This window comes from Nymphalis io, chromosome 5, assembly GCF_905147045.1.
Source record: "Nymphalis io chromosome 5, ilAglIoxx1.1, whole genome shotgun sequence".
NCBI lineage: Eukaryota > Metazoa > Arthropoda > Insecta > Lepidoptera > Nymphalidae > Nymphalis > Nymphalis io.
Window position 1 is genome coordinate 14,084,384 of NC_065892.1, and position 25,757 is coordinate 14,110,140.

At 38.0% G+C, this 25,757-nt stretch overlaps 1 protein-coding gene and 1 long non-coding RNA gene across 3 annotated transcripts; both read left to right on the top strand.

Moving 5' to 3' along the window:
• Positions 1 to 12,045: 12,045 nt before the first annotated feature.
• On the top strand, positions 12,046 to 15,877 carry LOC126768753 (uncharacterized). The gene is made up of 2 exons (XM_050487040.1): positions 12,046 to 12,529; positions 15,714 to 15,877. The coding sequence occupies exons 1-2, from the start codon at positions 12,184 to 12,186 to the stop codon at positions 15,722 to 15,724; spliced, it is 357 nt and encodes a 118-aa protein (XP_050342997.1). The 5' UTR covers positions 12,046 to 12,183; the 3' UTR covers positions 15,725 to 15,877.
• Positions 15,878 to 22,409: 6,532 nt separating this feature from the next.
• On the top strand, positions 22,410 to 25,467 carry LOC126768760 (uncharacterized). 2 transcript variants are annotated; one of them, XR_007669261.1, is made up of 5 exons: positions 22,410 to 22,542; positions 22,683 to 22,722; positions 22,825 to 22,907; positions 23,146 to 23,208; positions 23,482 to 23,865. It is a non-coding gene; the product is annotated as an uncharacterized LOC126768760 (long non-coding RNA). The 2 variants fall into 2 exon arrangements; XR_007669262.1 differs by lacking the exons at positions 23,146 to 23,208; positions 23,482 to 23,865 and adding an exon at positions 25,132 to 25,467.
• The last annotated feature ends 290 nt before the right edge of the window (positions 25,468 to 25,757 follow it).

A 25,757-nucleotide genomic window follows, 5' to 3' on the forward strand; every position in this document is an offset into this window, starting at 1 on the left:
TAAACTATGTAACCGAAAAAACATACCTTAAAAACCAATTTTATCTAAATAAAATTTACTTGATGATAAAGCAATTTATTTCTAAATAGATTTACGTGTTGTAAATGAAAAAAACCGTCTAATAGAAATAACACCGAATAGATCACGACACGGTCGCGGTTCCATGCCTATGTCGTATTATCTCTTAGACCATTTATCAAATTATAAGCAGTAATAGGGAAAAGTCTTTTGTTTTAAACACTTGAGACGATAAGTTTACTTATTTTGATAAGAATTCATAATTTTTGATGATATGAACTAACGATTTAAATTATTTTTTAAATATAAAAAACTACTTTTTGTGACTTAAATATAAAAATTAGACATATGCTGTCACTGAATTTTTTGTTCAATTGTTTTTTCTCCGACTTACTTTTCACAAATAATGTGGCTTTCTATTGGTAAAATAATTTTCAAGATCGGCTCGGTAGACCCAGAGATTACCCCCTACAACCTCACAAACTTTAGCTCTGTACAATTTTAGTATAGATGAATTCAAGGGAAATGTCCAATATACAATGACTATTTACTTTCCTTAAAAAACATCAGTATTATATTTATGAATTAATAGTATTTGTATGTTTTATAATTCATATATTTTGTAGCACTGATCATTTTAAAAATGATATTGTGACAAGAAGTTTTGTTTCTTTAAATGCGATGTGAGTAATTTAAATATCATTTCATGGTCACATTTGAGTACAAAGCTTCTGCCGCAACTAAGTTTTGTCGCGCTACGTGTGCTCAGTAGCACAACGCTTTAATATTTTTAACTTAATTAACTAACCAAGAATTTTCGCAAGAATAGCGATAGTGAACTCAGCTAGTGAACAAAAAAAATAAGAGCGTCTTAGATCAGTGAATACTACAATGTATCAAAGCCTATTGCAGCCCAGGGATTAAGCATATCGGAGACGCCACAACGACTTAGAATTTAAGATTTACGATTCCCAGAGCGACTGGAACTTGCTCAAAATATTCTTACGTTTCGTGACCAGACTCTAGATACAGATCTTTGACGTTTAAATATTAAAAATGAGTTTACGAACATTGCATATTACTGTTTTGTCGACGGCTCACGTTCAGGCCGATTTTCAACACTGTTCATATGCTACGAGGTCATTTTAAATTTACCAATGAATACATTTAAAAGTTCAAGCTAAAAAAAAATAATCACATAACAAACATATAAGATTATATAGATAATAAGAGAGTTTAGAGTTAGTATTCGTCGATTATCATAAAGGATACATAAATATAACGATTGTACCTAATTAGTACGCATATACGCTGTACTGTTGATAAAAAAGTTTAATTAATGATTTTAATGACGTAATGAGTTATTTTTAATTTAATTAAAAACCAGATTTAACCAAATTTAATTTATCTTGAAAGATAACGTTTCATAATTGCTTGAATCTATTTGAATAAAGTAAAAATCGCATTTTATTTTTCTTATTGTGACAGATATTATGATGTCAGAGCAGTGGTTTTATTATTGCCGTAACATAATACACGCAGATCCTTATTTCGGTATGAGTTTTTTTTTTTATAGATTAGGAAGGTGGACGAGCATACGGGCCACCTGATGGTAAGTGGTCACCAAACGCCCTTAGACATTGGCATTGTAAGAAATGTCAACCATCGCTTATAGCCAATGCGCCACCAACCTTGGGAACTAAGATTTTATGTCCCTTGTGCCTGTAATTACACTGGCTCACTCACCCTTCAAACCGGAACACAACAATATCAAGTATTGCTGTTTTGCGGTAGAATATCTGATGAGTGGGTGGTACCTACCCAGACGAGCTTGCACAAAGCCCTACCACCAGTAAAATAGAGTTAAAAATAATAAGATGATATCCTCCTATCCGATTTAGGCCACAATGGCCATTCACAAGAACAACTAGCCAACTTCGCAGGCGATATTACGGTGCACAAGTTTGTACGCAAACACAAGTGCACTCTCATAAGCCAAGCCGATGGGATCAAAAATCCAATACGATCTAAAAAAGTTCAGGTAGTACAACGGTTGTCAAAGTCTGTCAAGTTCTGAACGCCAGGCTGCTTTAGAGGATTTTTCGACATAAAACCCAAATATTTTTTAATAGTCCGACCCTTAACTTAAATCCAAGACCACGGGATTAGTGATATTAAATACTGAAAACCGATCGAGGTTTTAAAGGTAATAACGAGTAATGAACAATATTATTTTACATCAATGAGTTAACTGACACAAAAGTAAATTTATAATAATATAGTGAACGATGAGTTTCTTATAAAAACATGCTTCTAATTAGAGACGAATGAAAATCCCATATTTCCTCAAGCAAATTTGAAAAAAGAACACTATTCTAAAAAAAATGTCATTTCATGGCCGAGACAAAGAGTAGCGCTCGCTACACATTTGCGCCTCCCTCTCCACTCAATTGTCCTTACATTTTACATTTCTGCATCATATTCCGACGTCGCAATGAAAAGTAAAAACATTGCAGATACTTAATTTCTCATTTAAAAATCAACCTTATAATGTATGTGATAGAACTTAAAATACATCAGAGTGATATTTTCGCAAATTCTGATGCAGGGAAAGATGAGAGTGGCTGAATTGAGGTAGAAGCTAAAGTGCGGAATAAAAGTGACGAGCGAAACTCGAAAGAAATAAACTAGAAGTGAACACTGAATCGTGCCGCTATCGGAGATATCGGTTACCATTTCTAAAGAGTTAACAAGTTTTATCAACGAAGTTTTATTATATTACGAAATTATATTTCAAGGAATAAAAATACGTGATAGTGTTTATAATACATGATATATATTTACTAAATGTACCGCGCGTAGAATTTCTGAACTTCCAATATGATTCCGCAATGGATTTATTAGTATTATAGAATTTTTCAAAGTTATTTTTTAATTAAACGCAAATTTCATTTTTCTTTTATATTTCCAATATTTTTTGTATAAGAACTATTAATAAAATTTTATTCTGAATCCATTCAGATTTTAGATACATATGTATGATTTAAGTATCATATGGTAATATGTAAATTTTGTCATCTAAATATTTTCCAATCAAGCCTTTAACAGTTAGTCAGCCCAGTTTATATTTAAAGACAAGTTTTTAATCCTTAAGTCGTAGTTGGTCGCAAACCATACCGCGTATCGCTTTCGTTCTAGTCACGTTTTTTTTAACAACCACCTCAGCTGCTCGTACGGCCAATTGGGACAAAACACGTTTTATTTCATATATTTACCGCGCTCCTTATTTATAATGATATTTTTTTTAAATTGTAACTTAAGGCTCGTAAAGATTTAATCATATCGATATTTAATTTAGGTCACATAAGAAAAAATATAAAACATAGATGCAATCTATTAAGAAAGAAATTGTACCCACGATCTTGTCAAAAATAAATGAAATAAAAAAAAAACTTTACTCAAGTAGTGTCTTATAAGTTCTTTTGAATTTTAAAGTCACATGATTTAATTGAATATTCACCATAAGTTCGGGATGTAGATTCCAACGAGAAAAACCGGCAAAAAATAAATAGTTACAATTTTCCTGTCATTTCATAGTACAGTTTCAATAACAATTCAATATCTCCTGTATGTAAATCGACAAATACTCGCTTTTATCATAAATATATATCGAGTAATAAACTTTATTTATTATTGTTTTTATTTACATAAGAATTTTATGTACTTATTAATTGAAGTCGTGGGAGATGAAACGTTGAACGTTGAAAATTGATGATTGTTTATGGAGGTTATAATTAAAGAAAGGCAATAAATAAATACGGAGTAAATAAAACATACGAAGTTCGTTAGTTCAATATATATTTTTTCTTATTTTTATAATAATATATAGCAAAGAAGATGTTGTGTAGCATACGTGCCACGCACACACAAAGGAGTAGCTAACGGTGGCGAAGTGGTGCATTATGGCATAAGAGAGCGTCATACCGTTTGACGTCACGGCATACGAATCGGTCTCACTCCCAATGCACGCCGATAAATGTTTACTGGATAGTAAAACATAACTAGTCAAGATCCAATTCACTGTTTCCGCATCCGTAATATTTACGATGCATGAAATGAAATTACAATTTTAAAAATAACGTCACAAACTAATATCCTAATTCTGTTATTCAGTTAACTAGGATCTTGTAATGTGTTAATCGCTGATTCAATTATTTAGCATGGCAGAGCAAGTAGGGTAATGGCTGGTAGCCGTTTATTTAGTAGTACACCAAGCTATATTGCGCTATGCGTGACCGATTACTGCTACGTGTGCTTTGTTAACGAATAAACGGATACACATAGCTATAAATACATCTGCATTTATTTTATACAAGTTGAATTATTGCTGTTTATTTTACATACATAACTTTAAATATATAAAATATTTATTAATTCAAAATAAATACCAATTTCATTTAATTGATGTAAGTTTTAATGGATTTAGCTGCGTTCAAAATTGTAAACCGATTGTTTTTTTAAGTTAATTTAATCTTGTTCAATGGCGATTTACTTGCATAGAATCCAGTTGAGTAATTTTTTTTATTTAAATTTATATTTATTGAAAATAAAAATATATATGTATAAAACAGAACGAAAACATTTCAATACGGAACTTAATTTGCTTAAATTGTATTACATGCAGCGTACACGCAGTTTTGATTAATTTATTTAATAATGTATTTTTTTAAGTAGAATTGCATTTATCAAATATAGATACGTTTTTTATATAAATACTAACCGATTCCCTCAGTGCGACCCGTGTTAACTTCATTTTATAGCTCTCGAGGGAACAACTCCATCGATCGGGACAAAAGTATCTTACGTCCTTGTAAATATGTTGATTGGTGGAACATTTCCCACGATATTCAATAGATATAGGTTCAAATAATGTTGGCTATATTAAATAAATGAAACTTTAGTAGTGCGGCAAGACAAAACAAATAATTATTTAGCATTACAGCGATATGGCAACGGCAAGGGTTATACCAGAAAAATACTTTTAAGCCCCGCTTCGTTGCCGCATATGGTTTTGTTTCTTAGGATATCGGCTATATGACGGGCAGGTATCCTATCCACTGATGTTTTATAAATGTTTTTTTTTATTATTTTGTAATTGTTGTGTCCCCGGATAGTGGCCGAGCCAGAATCCGGATTATTCAATTCTGATAGTGGGTAGGAGATGGCTGCTAAAGCGGCACCTTTTTTTCTTTTTAATCTTATACCACGAATCGCTTAAACAATAATGCAGCTAAAGATTGTACTACTTTAAGTTAAGAAAATAGTTTTTTAATCTTAAGTCAATTTTTGTTTTGTACGCATATAACCGGAACGTAATTACGATTTGATTTTTAATCGTATTTAAAAAAAAAACTTATGTAATTGTTTTTCATATATTTTATATGTACAGTACAGTACAGTAACAGCCTGTTAATGTTCCACTGCTGGGCTAAGGCCTCCTCTCCCTTTTGAGGACAAGGTTTGGAGCTTATTCCACCACGCGGTTCCAATGCGGGTTGGTAGAATACACATGTGGCAGAATTTCAATGAAAACAGACACATGCAGGTTTCCTCACGATGTTTTCCTTCACCGTCAAGGACGAGATGAATTATAAACACAAATTAAGCACATGAAAATTCAGTGGTGCTTGCCCGGGTTTGAACCCACCATCATCGGTTAAGATTCACGCGTTCTAACCACTAGGGCATCTCGACTCATATTTATATGTATAAATTAAAATATACATAATTACATATATTATATTTAAAATAATAATACTAAAATTCTTAAACAAGTAGTTATATACATATTATCGTTAAAAATTATTCAACGTACTTATTAGCCTAGGTTTCTGAACTTATGAGACGATTCGAAGCTGTCATCTGTAATTCTAACAAGTAATCATTTTATTTAAATTCATGACTTCCAATAGTATAGATTAAGTTATTATTTTGATTCTAGTTCTTTTCAAGTTTCATAGAGTAGAGTGGATAGTTATTCGAGTGAACGCAGGCGGCGCATGGCGCATTGTTGGTACAAGCACGGTCCAACAAACACGCTCATTTCGTATTCCTGCACGCATCAACACAATGTTAAACAGGAAATTTAAAAATGCATTCAATCTAAACTCTATTAAAAATAACCTGAATGACAAAGATTTAAAAATACTTAATTAAATGTTATGTTTACGAAACTGTCACATAGACAGTTACACTAACTAAGATTTAAGGGGGTAAATTTGAAGACACAGGACAAAAAAGTAGGATTTTCAGACTTTCACATTAAAAACTAGCATGACGCGACCGTTTAGCTCTCGTTTGGCTCAATACATGATAGTTCAGGAAGCCTGCTAATAAATAAAAATATGATAGTGCAGAACTTGGTTTGCATATCCCAGGGGGTACCACCAGAGATTGCGGTGGAAAACCCTCTTTATACATCAATGCTCAGGTTTATGATATATATCCCGATGCTACTGTCCACATTTTGGGGTGGCAGTTTTGGGTTCGGAGCACACAAAATAGGCAGCAAAAGGCCTCCAATCCCACCATCGCTGTGGTCTTTTGCAAATCGGGAGCTAAATTCCAACTTGAACGCTGTGCACTTACATTTTGAGTCGGCCAAGCCGGGCCGTATCCATGCTCTGGCTACGCATATACTGCGATGATCATCCGCGAATCTTCGCGTACTTATATGGGCCCCATAGCGGTAATGCCGAAACTGACAGGTGTTTTTATTCAACACCGATCAAGAAATGCGTCATAAGCAAAATGACTATTTTAAAAATAAAAAATCTTATACAATTCACTGCCATTCATCCTGGTTTGAAGTCAAAATCTTTGATTCAATCTAGCCGTTGGGTTATGTGGGCTCATATTATTGGTATTTATAAAAATATTAAAAATAATATTCCATGGTGATCATGACTTTTTAAAGTCATACGAATCTATTTCAAACATAACTACAAAGTTTCTTTCACGTAAATTGTAAAATAAGGAATGTTATTTCAACCTGAAGGTGGATTATTGCGGTAACGAGAAATTTCCAACAGATAGCGAACAGATGCACGTAGAGATCCAGATGCACTTAGTAGGGAACATACCTCGGGTCGATGAAAAATATATCTTAACGTTAACGCGATTATAATCTTTAATTTTAAAGTGATAGAATTCAAAATAATGTGCCTGATTTACTTGTTATAGCTTAATACTTAAAATTGGGGTAAAATTAAATTACTTATATAAAATATTAGTAAAAAAAATTCATCATTCATTCTTTATTTAACTCTATCTCTGATTTGTATATTATTTACGCTTAGCATATGATTTCACTATAATTTCCCTGTAATGTATGTAAATAGTAAACACTCTATTCGTATTTATATTAAATTTATGTAATATGTAAATATTTTTATTAAGTTTTATGATTTATTAACTTACTTTTCTATGTTTTCATTATTTACACTTGCTGCAGTTTCAGTTTCTCGACTTTCTATCATAAATATGCGATGAAGTCACGATATAAGTCCCGAATAAATCAAACGTAAACAAAAAAGAAGAACTTAAATTATATTTACGTGTATCGAAATGTGGTTACGTCGTTGACCGTTAATATGGACGCATATCGCCATTTATCGGTAATAGCTATGCAATAATGATCTTTTTGTCTTAATTTGTCGTTTAAAGTTTATAATTATTTTATTTTCATAAACGTCTAAAACACACAAAATTTATATTGTAATAGTTATTGGAAAATATTATACCATTATTTATCATTAATATTTAATTTATAGTAGACCGTTAACTCTTAAGCCGAGATGGCCAAATGGTAAAAACGCATGAACCTTAACCGATGATCATGGGTTCAAACCCGGGCAAGCACCACTGAATTTTCGTAAGCTTATTTCGTGATTATAATTCATCTCGTGCTTTACGGTGAAGGAAAACATCGTGACGAAATCTGCCTGTGTCTAATTGCACTGAAATTCTGCCACATGTTATCATTTATTTTAACTTATTTCAGACAATCTTAAAGTGAAAGAGAGGAAAGGTTAGAGTAGACATAACGCTTTTTCGTTATGTAACAATTTACTGTAAGCCGCGTAAAAGAACTTTCTAAAGGGAAAGCCTATTTAATTAATTCTTTTAACATAGTTTAACCCAAACAGATAAAGAAATAGACGATCATAAAGTCCTTTTGCAGCTCGTCTAGGTAGGCACCCACGCATCAGATATTCTACCGCAAAACAGTAGTACTCGGTATTATTGTGTTCCGGTTTGAAGGGTGAGTGAGCCAGTGTAATTACAGGTACAAGGGACATAACATCTTAGTTCCCAAGCTTGGTGGTGCATTGACGAAGTGATGGTTAATATTTATTACAATGCCAATGTCTATGGGCGTTAGTAACCACTTACCATCAGGTGGCCCATATGCTCGTCCGCCTACCTATACTATAAAAAATATATTCAAAGGCACAAGAAAACACATTAACCATTCCTTACATTTTTAGCAATTTCCTCGAGCTGCCTTATCTTTAATTACAATTCTTAATTGTGAAGAATAATATACTAGTTAATAATTTTAATGACACTAAAATGTGTATTCAGAGAGAAGAAACTGCTTAAAACATTAATTAAGGGATTAGTTAAGCAACAAATGCAATCTAAATTTTCATTCAGATGAATCGCTCATCAAAATCTATTCAATTCACAGCCGGAATAGTGGGTCATAGTTATTTCGTTCTGGCGCTCTACTTACACTTTTCAAATATGAACCTAATAATTTTCTCATTAAAACGCACTATATACTTGATGAAATAAAATATATATTCAAAAGAAAGTTCTAAATATATAATATTTTTTACGTAAGTTTGCTTTAATAAACTCGAAAACTACAGAACGGATTTTCATATGGTTTACACAAACAGAAAGAGCTTTATGGGGAAAGTTAAATGTAATTAATTAATGTTTTGTGTAAATTATTAATAAGCCGAGATGGCCCGGTGGTAAGAACGCGTGAATCTTAGTCGATGATCGTGGGTTCAAACCCGGGCAAGCACCACTGAATTTTCATGTGCTTAATTTGTGATTATAATTCATCTCGTGCTTTACGGTGAAGGAAAACATCGTGAGGAAACCTGCATGTGTCTAATTTCACTGAAATTCTGCCACATGTGAATTCTACCAACCCGCATTGGAGCAGCGTGGTGGAATAAGCTCCAAACCTTCTCCTCAAAAAGAGGAGAGGAGGCCTTTAGCCCAGCAGTGGGACATTCACAGGCTGTTACAGTTACAGTTGTGTAAATTGCATGAAATAAGACGATTATTTTTGAAGATGTCTGAAAAAACATGCAGACTATACTGACATACATCACGTAAACCAATACTGTTATGACTAATATTTTAGCATTTCAAAAGAGTAATAAAAAATCCTGTCGAGTTTTTTCTTCGCTTCTTCTGAGGTCTGAGGTGTTTCTCTCTAAATCGTTAATATATTTTTGTCAATCAACAAGTTAGTCAAATGTTTCAGTGGATATCGTGTAAATATTATATTGCGATATGTTGGTCACATATTGTTTTTATTGCTGTCTAAGTAATATATAGTATATAAATCAATATTAAAAATAGCTCCTGTTACAAATCATGACCACATGGAATGGTGGCAAGAACGCTGGCAACATTTTCCCGTTGAATCATAACTCGCCTGGCCGTAGTCGGTACGTCGCTCACAGTGGACCGCATAGGAATGTTGGGCTTGAGGGTCTCAATCTCAAAAACGGAGGCAGTCTTATTCCACGGTCCACGTCGAGGGACGTACCACCCTCGAGGGGCGTTTATCACCGTCCAGGGAACGGTGATTAAGGTGCAGGTCCACATGAAGTATCTGGGCCTGACTCTGGACGGAAAGATGGAGCTTCGGGCAGCATTTTGTCCAACTTGGCCCGAAGCTCATCAACGCTGCTGCTGCCTTAAGCCGGCTCCTACCAAATGTAGGAGGGCCGGAAACGCCATGCCAGCGATTATACGCCGGTGTTGTGCGGTCCATGGCTCTGTACGGTGATCCCATCTGGGTGGACGCTCTCACCGCTCGGAACAAGGTTCTCTTGCGAAGACCGCAGAGAATCATAGCGGTGAGGGTGATACGCGGATATCGTACGGTGTCGTGGACAGCGGCAACACTTCTCGCGGGCGATCCACCTTGGGAGCTCCAGGCGGAGGTGCTCGCGGAAGTGTACCGGTTCCGGACGGAAGTGAGGTCGCGAAGCGACCGTCCAGGGTTGGAGGAGGTGCTGTGAATCAGGACTCTCGCCCAGCAAGCCCTGATTCGCAGGTGGGAGGAGGATCTGAGGTCCCCATCAGCAGGCCTGGCGACAGTGGAGGCGATCCGTCCGACCTTTCGCTGCTGAGCGTGATAAATGCCATGCTTGGTAGCGAAAGGTGCTGGATGGAGATGGTCTCCTTCTGCGAAAATGTCATGAAGAAGAAGGAGGCCACGAAGCGGGAGCGCGAGGAGAGTGCCTCCGCTGACCCGCTTCGCCGAAGAAGACCGGGGGGAAGACGTCGGTGCTATGCGCATCTTCTCCTCCCACCGGTGCCGGAGTGTCGCCGGGGCCAGAGGGTCTCCGTACCCCGAGTAACCCCTAGGATTTGGAGGCCTATATAGGTATATAGGTATATAGATTTTGATCAAAGGCCCGGCAGAAAGAAAACACAACGCGTATTTCAAGTACCTGGTACTACTCTAAGTACTTTGATAAAAACTGATTATTTTTCGTATAAACATAACTTTTTACTGACAGCTTATTATTTTTTGTCTTGTACTATAAGTTACTCTCTGTTTAGTGGACTACAAGCCAACATAGATCTCATTAGTGGTGAATATTTGGACCAATTTTCTTTGTCTTTATCCTTTAAAATGTACGATTATTACAATTTTAGGTAATTATTTGCAGTTAGTCTGTTACGATATTGCATATGGTATCCATCTTGTTTTTTGTCATCCAAAAAAAAATCCGTTACAGTACAACCGGACCTTTTACTAAATCGAAACCTTACCCTAAGGGAAGTTACAAGGAGTTCTTAATTTATGTTTAATGTTCATCTCACGGCCAAAAGAAACATCATTAGGGAGTAACGTGAATCGTTAGAAGAGCTCGTATAATTTTGTGTATTATTTTAATATAAGAGATAATTAAAATAGCTATTTCATACAATTTTTGTTAAGTATTATTGTATTTGATTTTTTTTTATCCTTTTTTATCTGACGGTAAATGGTTGTTCATCTCATCTCTAATGCGTATCCAACCTTTTTTTTTCTCGCTGGAAAAACACATTTATGTGTTTCCCTCACATGAGATGGGGGGGGTATGTGGGACTCACCGGCGTTGAAGGCGCCGGAATACCCCCTAAAAAACAGTTATAATAGCTCAGAATATAATAGACTATTTTATGACATAGGTCTCGTTAGTGGTGAACCTTTGGACCAAGGTCCATACATTTTTGGCTATTCTCCTTTCAAAGCTACCTTTGTTTTGTAATGAAAAAAAAACGAATAAAGGATTTAACTGCTTCACTCCGTAAATGTTCCATATTACAGTAAATTCAAGTCATAAAACAAATACAAAATAAAATCAAAAAGAACTAAGCATAAAAGGTTAGGTTAGAATAAAACGAGCACAGAAAGAAGAGAGATAAATAAGTATTTCTTTAAATTGTCTTTGTGATATAGCAGTAGATCTCGTGCTATCTTAATGAATAAAAAAGAATTAAGTTCTGCATTCCTCTGAAAACAATGATGCTTCCCTATAAAAGTTCTGTAATTATTAATAATGTATATGTCGTAGAAAAAATAATATTTTTAATTAAAAGTAGCTGAATTGATTATTAAATGAACGCGGTGACTTGTTTCGTTGTTGAAGTCACGTGGACAAAGTCGTGTTGGGGAGTGGGGTGACTGTTTATAAAAACGAGAAATGGGGGGTTGCGTTTGAGAAACCGACCAGTCCACACCTCCAAGGCGAAACTGTCGGTTTACCTATTTAGTACCTAATTATACTTGTGTATTGTGATCTGTAACAATAAATCCTTGTTATACCTACATTAAGTTATTATTGATACAATATCGTGATGGACCCCGTACCACCGAATTTAGAAGAAGACAGCTCTATCGCTCAGCCACCGCTGCCGCCGTCATCAGAAGTGGGATCTGAATCCCACTGGCGCACAATGTTCGAGATTCAGCAGAGAAATATGATGCAATTGATTGAAGCTATTCGAACACCAGTATCGTCACCGAAGATTTCTCTGCCGGAATTCAACCCAGAGCAACCAGATGCTGATCCACGTGCTTGGTGTGCTACGATTGATATCTGCGTTAATGAACGTCCACTGGAAGGTGCATCGCTCATCATAGCTCTCAGTAAGGCACTGAAGGGCAGCGCCTCGTCGTGGCTGTCACAAATCTCCCATGCGGGTATGACTTGGCAACACTTTCGTGACCTGTTTCTCGCACGCTACGATTTTTTTTTTTTTTATATGCCCCGGGATGGCAAATGACTCTACTCCACCTGATGGTAAGTGGTAGTAGAGTCCAAACGCGACGACGGCCAGTACAGTCGGGAAGAATGTTCTGTACTAGCCGTCCCCGCCTTGCCGGCCCGCAAGATGCCTCTTCACGCCTCGTTTGAAGGAACCCGGGTTGTAAGAGGAGGGGAACACGTGAGCTGGTAAGGAATTCCATTCTTTGGTAGTGCGACAAAGAAAGGAGTTGCCAAATTTCTTTGTGCGCGATGGAATTGATGTCACAGTTAGGCGGTGACATCGAGAACCAGCTCACGTGGACTTAAGAAGGAAGGGGGAAGCAGGAATTAAAGAGAATAATTCCTCAGAGCACTCGCCGTGATACAGACGATAGAAAGCGCTCAGTGCTGCTATCTCGCGACGCAATTGTAAAGGTTCAAGGGTGTTTGTGACCTTTACGTCGCCAATAATGCGTACTGCACGTCGTTGCAACCGGTCCAAGGCCTCCATTAGGTACTTAGCGGAGCCATCCCAAAGGTGCGAGCAATATTCAACGCAAGACCGTACCTGTGTTTTGTATAACAGGCACAGTTGTTGTGGCGTGAAAAAACGCCGCACCTTGTTCAGAACTCCGAGTTTTCGTGAAGCTGTTTTTATAATAGCCTCGATGTAATCCCTTGGACTAAGGTCGCAGCGAACGTCCATCCCCAGCATGGCGATTTTGCTTTGTATCATCAGCGGTGTGCCACAGAGGGAGGGATGAGGGTAAAATGGTGACTTTTTCGCTGTGAGAGCGCACACCTGTGTTTTCTTGGCATTAAACTCAACAAGATTATCAGAACCCCATTTGGCGATGAGCTCTAATGTCCTATCGAGTTCAATAACAAGATTCTCCCGCCTCTCCTCAGTTTCCGCCCGCCCAGTCACTGCGCGTCCGTGGTATCCACCATGCACTGTACTATCATCTGCATAGCAATGTATGTTCCCAAGGGAGAGCATATCATTGATATGCAAAAGAAAGAGCGTGGGAGATAGCACAGATCCCTGGGGGACGCCAGCATTCACTACATAGAATTGTGAAGCGCAACCATCTATTAAAACACGAAGGCTACGCTTGTGTAGGAAGCTGGCAATCCAGGTGCATAGCTGAGCAGGCAGACCATATGCCGGTAGCTTGGAGAGAAGACTTCTGTGCCAGACCCTGTCGAAAGCCTTGGAGATATCGAGGCTGACAGCCAACGATTCTCCATGCTTGTCGATAGCTTCACCCCAGAGGTGCGTTACGTACGCTAGAAGATCACCTGTGGACCGTTTTGGTCGAAACCCGTACTGACGATCATTAATTAGACAGTGATCTTCTAGGTAATGGATCAGTTGGTTGTTTAAAATCCGTTCCATCACCTTACAAAGTACTGAGGTGATAGCTATTGGCCGATAATTTGCCGGGTCAGACCGATCCCCTTTTTTGGGAACCGCTTGCACATTAGCTCTTCTCCAAGCCTCCGGCACACATCCCGAAGAGAGAGAAAGTTGGAACAGGCGCGTTAACACAGGAGACAGCTCCGCCGCGCACTTCTTCAGCACAATGGCTGGTATTCCATCGGGACCGCTAGCTTTCCGTATATCGAGTGATTGCAGCTCCGCACGCACATCACGTTGCCTGATTTTGATGTCAGGCATCGTGTGGCCACATGAAGGTATTGTTGGTGGCTGCGCACTACAATCATCGATCACAGAGTTGTCGGCAAAGAGTTTAGCCAGGAGGTCGGCTTTCTCCTGCGGACTGTGAGCTAGCGATCCGTCCGGATTTCTGAGCGGTGGCAGCGAAGGTTGGCAGAAATTGTTTTGCACAGACTTGGTCAGACGCCAGAAGCTACGGGAGCCCCTAGGATGCGAAATAAGGTCATGACCAATCTGTACAATGCGCTGTGCATCCGCTCTCGTGTATGCCTTCCTACAGGACTTGGAATTTTTATTGTAGTTTGCTTTCAGTGAGTCAATGTTAGACGCCCCGCTAATGCAGCCGTTGATCCACTTGCGATATGCCGCCTGCTTAGATGATACAGCGTCGGCACATTCACGCGTGAACCAACGGTTACGCGTACCCCTATTGATGAGATCTGAGCTAGGAATGTAGTATTCCATTCCTAACATGATCTCATCAGCAACAGCAGCGGCACTAGCTGTCGGGTCATTCCCACTGAAGCAACGTTCCTTCCAAGGGACTGACGCATAGTAATCGCGCATACCGTCCCAATCTGCCGACTTATAGTGCCAAACGCGACGTTTGCATACCGCTGATGGCGGCAGCTTGGCCTGTGGCACTTTGGTAGATATAAGGCCGTGATCCGAAGAACCAAGTGGAGCTTGAACCACAACCTGATATTCCACCGGGTGAGAAGTCAGCAGAAGATCCAGTAGAGAAGGCGCTTGCCCATCAATGTCTGGGATCCTGGTGGGCTGATCAACCAGTTGGGTCAAGTCGTGTGTGAGAGCAAAAGCATGAGCAGTTCTTCCAGCATGGTCAGTTTTGAGGGATTTCAACCATGATTCATGGTGAGCATTAAAATCCCCCAAAAACACCAATTCCGCGTTAGGAAACTGCTCTTGCGCAGCATCTGCCACCCGACAAAGATGGTCGAATTCCACGGAAACACTTGCTGCAACGCTTATCGGTGTGAATAATGGCAAGCCGAAGGATGGTGAATGCCTCGCAGCATATGCAAGCCGTGTGATGACGTCGCTGTTGACTAGATGGAAGGATTTAAGTCACGAAGAAATCGCTACGTCATATGTGCTGGCTCATATTGCCCAGTTCGATTCGCGTCTATATACGATATTACGACACGTAACAAATTACTGCAAGAAGTGAAGGCAAGTGCAAGTTTGAAACGGAAATACGACCGGAACAGTGGATCGGTCGTACGAACGGACGGATCGGATGTGAAACGCTTCAAGTCGCAGAATACTAGTGCTACATTCAAGTGTCATAATTGTGGTAGACTAGAACATAAAGCGGTTGACTGTCGTTCCAAATTCATCAAACCAACTGTGCCTTCCGCCAATAAGGGACTTCCGACATCGACGGTTACACCTGGAACCAGTAAACAAGTGATTTGTTTTCGTTGCGGCGAAAGCGGATACATAGCGTCCAACTGTCATCGTGGTAACGCGGGCGCAAGCTCGCGCGACTCCGCCTCAGTGGGCCGTGCTGGCTATAGCAGTGGAAGCGGAGCTGTAGCGGAGCGACGCGCGGATGTCTGTACAGTGGCAGGCGTTTGTGGAAATTTACAACAGTCCGGTGAGTCGTACTATTTTTATTTTGATTCCGGTGCCGAATGCTCTCTCGTTAAACAAGCCGTAACTTCTAGGGGAACTGCTAGGGGAACGTACATTCGCGATTATTCGTATACAGGGTATAGGTTACGCTCATGTCGATTGTACAGAACAAATTCTTTGTGACGTATTGATTGGTGATAGTCGTTTATCGATTTCATTTCATGTGTTGCCCGATAATTGTTTAAAATATGACGTAATGATTGGTCGAGAAATTTTAAAACGAGGATTTATAGTTAGCATGTCTGAGTCGCCTCTTGTTATCTCTAAACAAAAATCTGTTGCTACCTGTACTTACGAACCAGAATCCATGTACAGTCTTGACGATATCGACACAGATATTCAGAATAAGGAACCTCTGTTGTCTTTGCTTAAGGAATTTTCTCACGCTTTTGTTGATAGTTTACCCCGCACGCGTGTCACATCTGGTGAACTAATAATTAGACTTCAAGACCCGAATCGTACTGTTTATCGTAGGCCTTACAGGCTCAGTCCAGACGAAAGGCAGATAGTACGTTCTAAGGTTAGAGAGCTTATGGAAGCTAACATTATTCGCCCCAGTCAGTCCCCATTCGCGAGTCCTATACTACTTGTGAAGAAGCGTGACGGTTCTGATCGTATGGTGGTGGACTATCGCGAACTGAACTCTAACACAGTGCCTGATAGGTTCCCTTTGCCTCTCATAGCAGACCAAGTGGCTCGATTGTCTGGAGCTAGCTTTTATACATGCTTAGACTGCGCTAGTGGCTTTAATCAAATACCCATTACGGATCCTGATAGTATTGAGCGTACCGCTTTTATTACACCTGATGGGCAGTTTGAGTACCTTGCAATGCCTTTTGGTTTACGTAACGCACCAAGTGTTTTTCAAAGAGCGGTATCTAGTGCTTTGGGGGACCTAGTCTTCTCATATGTAGTACTGTACCTTGATGATATCTTTATACCATCAGTCTCTGAGGATCAGGGCCTTTGTAGGCTACGTGAGGTGTTAGAAGAGGCTTTGACTAAAGCTGGATTTTCTTTGAACATTTCGAAGTGTTCTTTTCTAAAGCGTAATGTTGAATTCCTGGGCTATGATATCACTGCAGGTGAGCTTAGATCGAACCCTAGAAAGATAGAAGCTCTGACTAAATTACCTCCCCCTCAGAATATTCATGAGCTTAGACAATTCATTGGCCTTGCTTCATACTTTCGCAAGTTTCTGCCATTCTGTTCCAGAAAGCAGATGATCAGTTACTTGTAGTCGAGTACTTTAGTAAGCGAATTGCGAAAGCCGAGTCAAAGTACCACTCTTATGAGTTGGAGACTCTAGCTGTAGTAAACGCGGTGAAGCATTTTAGACACTATTTACAGGGTAGGCATTTTGAGGTTGTTACTGACAGTAATTCATTGAAGGCTTCACGAAATAAAGTTGATATAACACCACGGGTGCATCGTTGGTGGGCTTTTCTCCAAGCATTTGATTTTCAAATTAGGTATCGTGAGGGACGTCGTATGGCTCATGTCGATTTCCTTTCGCGAAATGCTTTACCATCTCCTGATTCTCCCAGTTTTTCAAAGGTCGAACAAAAACGCGTTGATCTTGCAACCTTGTCGGATAACTGGTTGCAGCTAGCGTGATTAAGGCTCTAAAATCTAGTGTATCCTTATTTGGTGCTCCAACACGAATTATTGCTGATCAAGGTCAATGTTTTGCCAGTAAAGATTTCAAAGATTTCTGTGAGAGTCACGGTATTTCCTTACACTTAATCGCTACGGGATCAAGTCGTGCCAACGGCCAAGTTGAAAGGGTGATGAGCACATTAAAAGGTATGTTGACTTCGGTAGAGGCGTCTGATAGGTCTTGGCAGGAAGCATTAGAGGATGTACAACTAGCTTTAAATTGTTCTGTTCATCGTGTAACTGGAGCTAGTCCACTCGAACTTATGATAGGGCGTGTAGCTAGACCATTAAATCTTTTGACTATTGATGATACGGAACCGGATATAGACATTAACAAAACAAGAGAGCAAGCGGCTAGGAACATAGAAAAGAGTGCGAGTTACGACAAAATTAGATTTGATAAAAATAAGGCTAAAATTGTAAAGTTTGACATTGGTGACTTGGTCTTAATTCAAAACGAAGAGAGAAATCAAACTAAGCTAGATCCTAAATACAAAGGACCGTTTAAAGTTGTGGAATTGCTTGAAGGTGATCGCTATCTGTTAAAACAGTTGTCTGGTAATAGAACCTATAAATATGCTCACGACCGTTTACGAAAGATTCCTCATACTGATATACCGGCTGAGTTAGATTTGTTTAATGTGGATGATGGTGATGCGGGAACCGCCACCAGTAAATAGAACACATACCATGGCTATTTGGTCGCACTGCACGCACTAGTCTGTAGTCGTAACTGCAACTCGCTCGGGTTGTTCAGGGCGCGATGGGAAGCTAGTGGTGTGGCGGGGACCCGGGTCTCGTAGGAGACTATTGTTGTGTCGGTCATGTATTGACCTGGGACTCGTAGAGTCTAGATGAAGAGTTGGTCGTATCACATGAGGTGATGACGATATGGTCGTATCACATGAGGTGATGACGATATGGGTGGCAATAGTAGTTGCCACTAGCTGCTGAGTCAGCCGGGCCATGAGCGTTGTATGTGATCTTACTGTATCAATAAAACTTTATTTTTTTTTAATGACAGTTAGAGGAACCTTTCGTTGGTAGGTTTTTTTTTGTGGTGAATAAACAATGTAATTTCACGTTACGGTCAGGTTGGCCGAGATTTTAAAAATGCTTCAAACTTGATTGTCTTGTTACAGATAAACACGAGGGCGTGTAACTCGTCAGGTTGGCCGTGTCGTGGAAAAACAATATTTTTAATTAAAAGTAGCTGAATTGACTATAGTAGTAACGGGTAAACGCGGTGACTTCTTTTGTTGTTGAAGTCACGTGGACAGAGTCGTGTTGGGGAGTGGGGTGACTGTTTATAAAAACACTTGCATTCGAGAAATGGGGGGTTGCGTTTGAGAAACCGACCAGTCCACACCTCCAAGGCGAAACTGTCGGTTTACCTATTTAGTACCTAATTATACTTGTGTATTGTGATCTGTAACAATAAATCCTTGTCATACCTACATTAAGTTATTATTGATACAATATCGTGATGGACGCCGTACCACCGAATTTAGAAGGAGACAGCTCTATCGCTCAGCCACCGCTGCCGCCGTCATTTACAATAAAAATTATATATATATATATAATTTATATATATATATATATATATATATATATATATATATATATATTAAATTATATATAAAAATTAAATTATATATATATATATATAATTTATAAATTAAATTATATATATATATATATATATATAATTTAATTTATTATTATTCGGTTAAGTTAGTTATGCTATTTGTCGGTAGATGGCGTTAACCAAAAGAGTCTCAATTCTGAATCGCGCTGGCCAGAACCCAAGATAAAACCATAAAGTGTTTAAAAATGTTATATTTTTTTGTCTTTCAATACAGTTATATATTTCAAGGTGTGTTTTAATTTATCGTGTTAAGTAGTAAATAATATATCAATTGTGTTAAGTGAACAGTTTGATTGTTCCTAAGTTTCACAAACAGCGAAGTCATCATAAAATATGTGCAAAATTTAAATAGGATTCTAATTTTGTGTTTTTACATTTATAATTCAAAATTGTATTAAAAGTAGTTTCATTACATTGGCCAAAATATAACATTTATTTTGTTATATTCGTGTATTTAAGCTCTGTGTCATCTATACGAGATTTTTCTATTTAATAGGATTTTCGTTATTAATAGGATTGACCCTTGAATTTAACTTTCTGCTCAGAGTGGTTGACGTGGTAGTCAAAACCAAGTAGACTAGGGTCGAAACCAGCTATAGCTGTTCCAATTGGGCGAGCAATAGCGACACCAGAGGCCGCCACCGCTGTTGCCATTGGCCGGGAAGCGGCTAATCCAGTTTCACCAATCACTGCCAAACCAACAGGCTTCGCTTCAGCAATTATGGTGCCCTCGAGATAAAATTCACCGATAAAATTTTTATCCATTGGAGAATCGATGCTGATGCCTTCTTCGCCAACATCATCGTCATATGCGTCGTCGTATTTTCTTGTGAGGCTTGCATTTTTTTTAAACAGAACGTCAACATCATCTCCTATTTCATCGATCAATTTAATAGTATTAGAAGCAGCTTCCCCTAGTGAAAATAGTTGACCCTTGAATCTATTTTTTTTCTTGATTACCTAAACGGCCAGTTTTTCGTCCTATATTGTGTATTTTCAGTAAATTATTCGATAGAGTTTTAAGGCTCTGTAAATTTGCAGCTAATACTTTGGACAGCAGACTTTCATCCTTGTTTTTGACTATGTTTTCATTACTTATACTCTCTTCAGCCACTACTTTCTCGCTAAGAATTGATCCTCAAACTGTTCACTTAACACGATTGAAATATAATTTACTAATTTTTGGTTAACGCCATCTACCGACAAATAGCATAACTAACTTAACTGAACATACCGCCCACCAAGAACCCTCAGTTCTTTACAGCTTAGGTAAAGGAATCAATTTGGAAACCGGACGTTTCAGAATAGAATTTTTATATTTTAAAGTGACAACTCTCACATGCCCGTCAGGACCAACGTGCTTGTGTTGGACTCGAGCCAGTAGCCATTTCGAAGGCGGTAAATCATCTTTCAAAATGACGACATCGTCGACATCTGGTTCACCAGCTGTATTTTGCCACTTGTGACGCTGTTGCAATGTATGTAAATATTCCGTTGACCATCGCCTCCAGAAGTGTGTCATCATCCGTTGTATTAGTCTCCATCTGTTTAACGGGCTAATTTTTTCTGCGACAAAATGTTTTTCGGGTAGTGTTATCAGAGGTTCGCCAATCAGAAAATGTGCCGGTGTTAAAGGTGCGATGTCATCTGGGTAATCATTCAATTGGCATAATGGTCGAGAATTGAGACAAGCTTCAATCTGAGTCAAAAGCGTCGTCATTTCTTCAAAGATCAACGTCGAATCTCCAATGGTTTTAAGTAAGTGTATCTTCATTGATTTAATTCCAGACTCCCAAAGGCCTCCAAAATTTGGTGCTCTTGGAGGTATGAAATGCCATGATGTTCCATCATTACTTAGTAACTCAGCAAATTCCTTCATAACCTGACTCATGCTTTGATTTAACATTTTTGACAGCTCCTTTGCAGCTCCAACAAAATTTAAGCCATTGTCACTATATAAATCGGAACAATGACCGCGACGAGACACAAATCGTCTAAATGCAGCAATGAAACTTTGAGTTGTCAAGTCACTTACAGCCTCCAAGTGGATTGCCTTTGTTTTCATACAAACAAACAAACATAGGTATCCCTTGTATGACCTTTGACCTCTACCCTTTGAAACTCTCATTTGTATAGGGCCAGCAAAATCCACTCCCGTCGTCTCGAAGGCACGTCCTGGATTAACACGTACCGCAGGAAGTTCAACCATCTTTGGTTGTATTATAGCGCCTCGGTGTTTCAGGCAGACAACACATTGCCGATAGCATTTCTTCGCTAGCTGTTTTAGACCAATGATCCAGTAACGACTCCTTAAATAGTTCATCATCAAAGCTATGCCACCATGTAACAGTCTCTGATGAGCATCTCTAACTATTAAATTGGTAAGGTGAGTATTTTTCGGTATTATTATAGGGTGTTTATAGCGAGCAGAGACATGAGAAGCTTGTATTCTTCCACCAACCCGTAGAAGACCATCATCATCCAGGTAAGGTGACAATAAAAATAATTTGCTTTTCTTTTTTATTTTTTGCTTTTGTATTATATCATGTATCTCTTCTGAATATTCTTGTTGTTGTATAATTTTAATGCATGTGTCATGTTCTTCTCATTTCCTCACTAGTTAAGTAATTTGGTTTATCATTTATCTCCTTTTTTGTTTTCAGGTGAAATCGTCGACAATAGCTGAGTACGCGTATCATCTTGGTAAGTGTAGAAAATCTCTCCCATATAGGTTCAGTGTTATTACAAAAAAATGTTTTCGTGTGATTTTTTCTTTCTTCTAGATTTGTTTTAGGTATAACTAATTTAATAGATTTTTTTGTTTCAAGATTTAGCCAATTAGGTCCCTTCCACCACAGTTGTTTATTGTTTAACTCAGATGGATTCACTCCACGAGAGGCAAAGTCAGCAGGGTTATCTTCTGAAGTGACATGGTTCCAAGAATCATTATTCAGTCTAGTTTGTATTTCTGAGACTCGATTTGCTACGAAGGTTTGCCATCTGGTAGGTTGAGCTTCGATCCAGGCTAACACAACCATCGAGTCAGTGTATGCGAAAATGTTTTCATATATCTATACATATTTTATAAATCCATCTCTCCAATTTTATTTTTTCCAATTCTTGTAGTCGTTGTCTATAACCTAACCATTCCTCTTTCAGATTAATTGGAACGTCTTCGTCCCATCCGCACGTACAGAGCCATAACCTTTGAATAATAATTTTTGCCTTTATTATAACTGGAGCTAACCATCCGAAAGGGTCGAATAGACGCGCCACTTCGGAAAGAATAGTACGTTTTGTTATAGGTTCTATAAGGTCAGGTAAGTTTATATAAAATTTAAACGTATCATCTATTCTATCCCATGAAAGTCCCAGTATTTTAATGACTTTATCAAATTTAATTTCAAAAGGTTTTAATTTGGGGTTACTCTGCGTAATATTATCTAATATTTCATTACAGTTGCTCGACCACTTCTGCAATTCAAACCCAGCGCATTTCAGTAAGTCATTTACTTGTTTGTAAATTTCCATAGCTTGATATACATCGTTAGCGCCGCACATTAAGTCGTCCATATAAAACGCTTTTTTTACTATTGATGCAGCCAAAGGAAATCTTTGCTCTTCATCTTCAGCGACTTGGAAAAGAGTGCGAACAGCCAAGAACGGAGCTGATGCTGTGCCAAAGGTAACAGTTAATAACTTATAAGATAACAGATCTTCATGAGGGCTTTCTCTCCAAACAATTATTTGATAGTCAGCCTGTTTATCTGCGATTAATATTTGGCGATACATTTTCACAATATCACTAACCAGAGCTATTTTATATGTTCTCCACTCCATAATTAGAGTGCGTAAATCTCTTTGTATTACTGGTCCAGTTAACATCGTATCATTTAGAGAAAATCCTTTGGATCCCTTTGCAGAAGCGTCGAAAACAACTCGTAGCTTTGTTGTATCTTTATCGTCTCTCAAGATCGCATGATGGGGTAAATATATCGCATTGTTGTTTTCTTCATTTACCTTTATCATATGACCCAGAGTTATTACCTTCATTATTTACCTTACAATATTCATTAATTACCTTACAATATTCTTGTTTCAATTTTATATTGTACTTAAATTTTCTTTCTAATTGTAGAAATCTAGATGTTGCTATTTCCTTAGTTTTTCCACATTTCTCTACTGGTTCTATATTTTCTTTAAAAGGTATATGTACTTGATATCTACCAGATTCTATTCTGACCGTCGTTTTTTTATAGATCTCTTCACACATCTGCTCTTCCTTAGTCATTTTACGTTCATTGGTAAGTACTTCATTTTCAATTTCCCAAAACCTTTTTAGTTGTTCATTATCACTTACAGAGATGTGTAAACTAATTGTTTGTTTTTCCTTTACAGGTTTTGTATCGTTAGTATCACCAGATAGAATCCATCCCAGGTATGTTGATTGTGCTACTATAGACCCAGACGGACTCTTCAGCAAACCGACATCTATGATTTTACTATAGACTTCAGCGCCTAGCAGCAGTTGTATTTTATTCGGTATATGAAACTCAGGATCTGCTAGTGTTTTGTTATCTAGTGCAGGCCAATTAAACATCGTGATTTGCTGTGTTGGCAAATAGTTTGTAATATTACGTAGAACATACGCCTTGACATGGACTGTGAAGGTTGGTTTAACTCTTGATCTAAGGTTGACTTCCACCATGTGTTTGATGCTAAGCTGATTACCTCCACTCAGTCCAGTGACCACGCCGTTGATTTTTTCTCGTTTCAAACGCAACGTTTGAACGATATCCTCTGACACAAACGAGGCCTGAGAGCCTTGGTCAATGACAGCACGGTAGGTTCCTATGTTTCCATGGCTTGAAGACACATCCACCAGTGCGGTAGCTAATAAAATTTGACCAGGTTGTTTTGTAAAATGTGATACTATGTTTGTATGGTCTTTCTGACTTTCTTCTCTTACAGTTTCCTTTCTTTCAGGGTGCAATAAAGAGTGATGCTTTTTCTGACAAATACGGCAAGAGGTATTTCGCAGACATTTACTTGCTGAGTGGTTTGGGATAAGACAATTAAAACAGAGATTATGTTTTTGTACAAATTCCGATATATCCTTAAAGTTTAGTTTTACGAATTGCTTACATTTTTTTTTTTTTATAGAAAAGGAAGGCGGACGAGCATATGGGCCACCTGATGGTAAGTGGTCACCAACGCTCTTAGACATTGGCATTGTAAGAAATGTCAACCATCGCTTGCATATCCAATGCGCCACCAACCTTGGGAACTAAGATTTTATGTCCCTTGTGCCTGTAATTACACTGGCTCACTCACCCTTCAAACCGGAACACAACAATATCAAGTATTGCTGTTTTGCGGTAGAATATCTGATGAGTGGGTGGTACCTACCCAGACGAGCTTGCACAAAGCCCTACCACCAGTATATACTTGATAGATGTAATGACTTTCTTTGCAGTATAGGCATGATATTGTATTTTTGTCAAATGCTGTGTGGAATGAGCGGGCTCTAACAGTTTTGGAACTGTATTCTATCATCTCAAGCAATCGAAATCTTGTTTCTAAAAATTGTTGCAATTCGTCAAACGTTGGAAAATCTTGCTCTAGTGCAATATGTTGCTCCCATAATCGATGACTTTCAGAATCCAATTTGTTTACTGTTATATAAACGATGATAGCACTCCACGATTCTGTCGGTAATCCAAGATTGCTCAAAGCGTTCAAACATTCAACCGTTGAATCAATTAATTGCCTTATGCTCACTGCAGATTCGGATGAAATATTTTTCAGGTTCAACAATTTTTTGAAAATACAATTTGATAGGTACCTCTTATTGTTGTATCTGTTTTTAAGTGTTGACCACGCTTGTTCATAATTCTGACTGGTTACAGATATACTTTTCAGCAACTGTTCTGCCTCACCTGTCACCGATGATTTAAGATAATGCAGCTTCTGCACATCGTCTAAGCGTTTGTTTATATGAATTAGAGAATTAAATAAATCATGAAACGACGGCCAATCGGTGTATTTGCCAGAAAAGGTAGGTATTTTTATCGTCGGCAAATCAATTTCAGTAATTTTGTGTTGTGTGTCTGCTGGTTGTACTTCTTTCTTAGGTGCCATTTCTTGAAGTTGATTTTTCAATTCACTTTTGTATTCTATATATGACTCCTCACATTGATTATATATATCATTAGAAAAATACTTAAAATCTTTTCTATTTTCCTTCTTGATATGTGCTATAACTTTATCATGACCAGATTTAAATGTTTGCCATGTGTTTTCTAGCGTCTCCAAACGTGTCTCTAGATAACTTAAAGTAATCCTTTGTTTTGGTGATTTATTGTAATTTCGTTTTCCTTTCAATATTTGATCAAATTTCTCTTCCTGAACACTAATTATTTGATTTATGTCTTCCATTGTTAATATTAAATTAAAGTTCCAAAGCTTTGTTACAAAACTGATACACAAATTTTTCAAGTCCAAAGTCACTAAATTTTTCTAAGTTCCGAAGACA

What these genes read in the sequence shown, in the direction of transcription:
- LOC126768753 (XM_050487040.1), top strand. Translation starts at nt 12,184, where the DNA reads ATGGACCCCGTACCACCGAATTTAGAAGAAGACAGCTCTATCGCTCAG.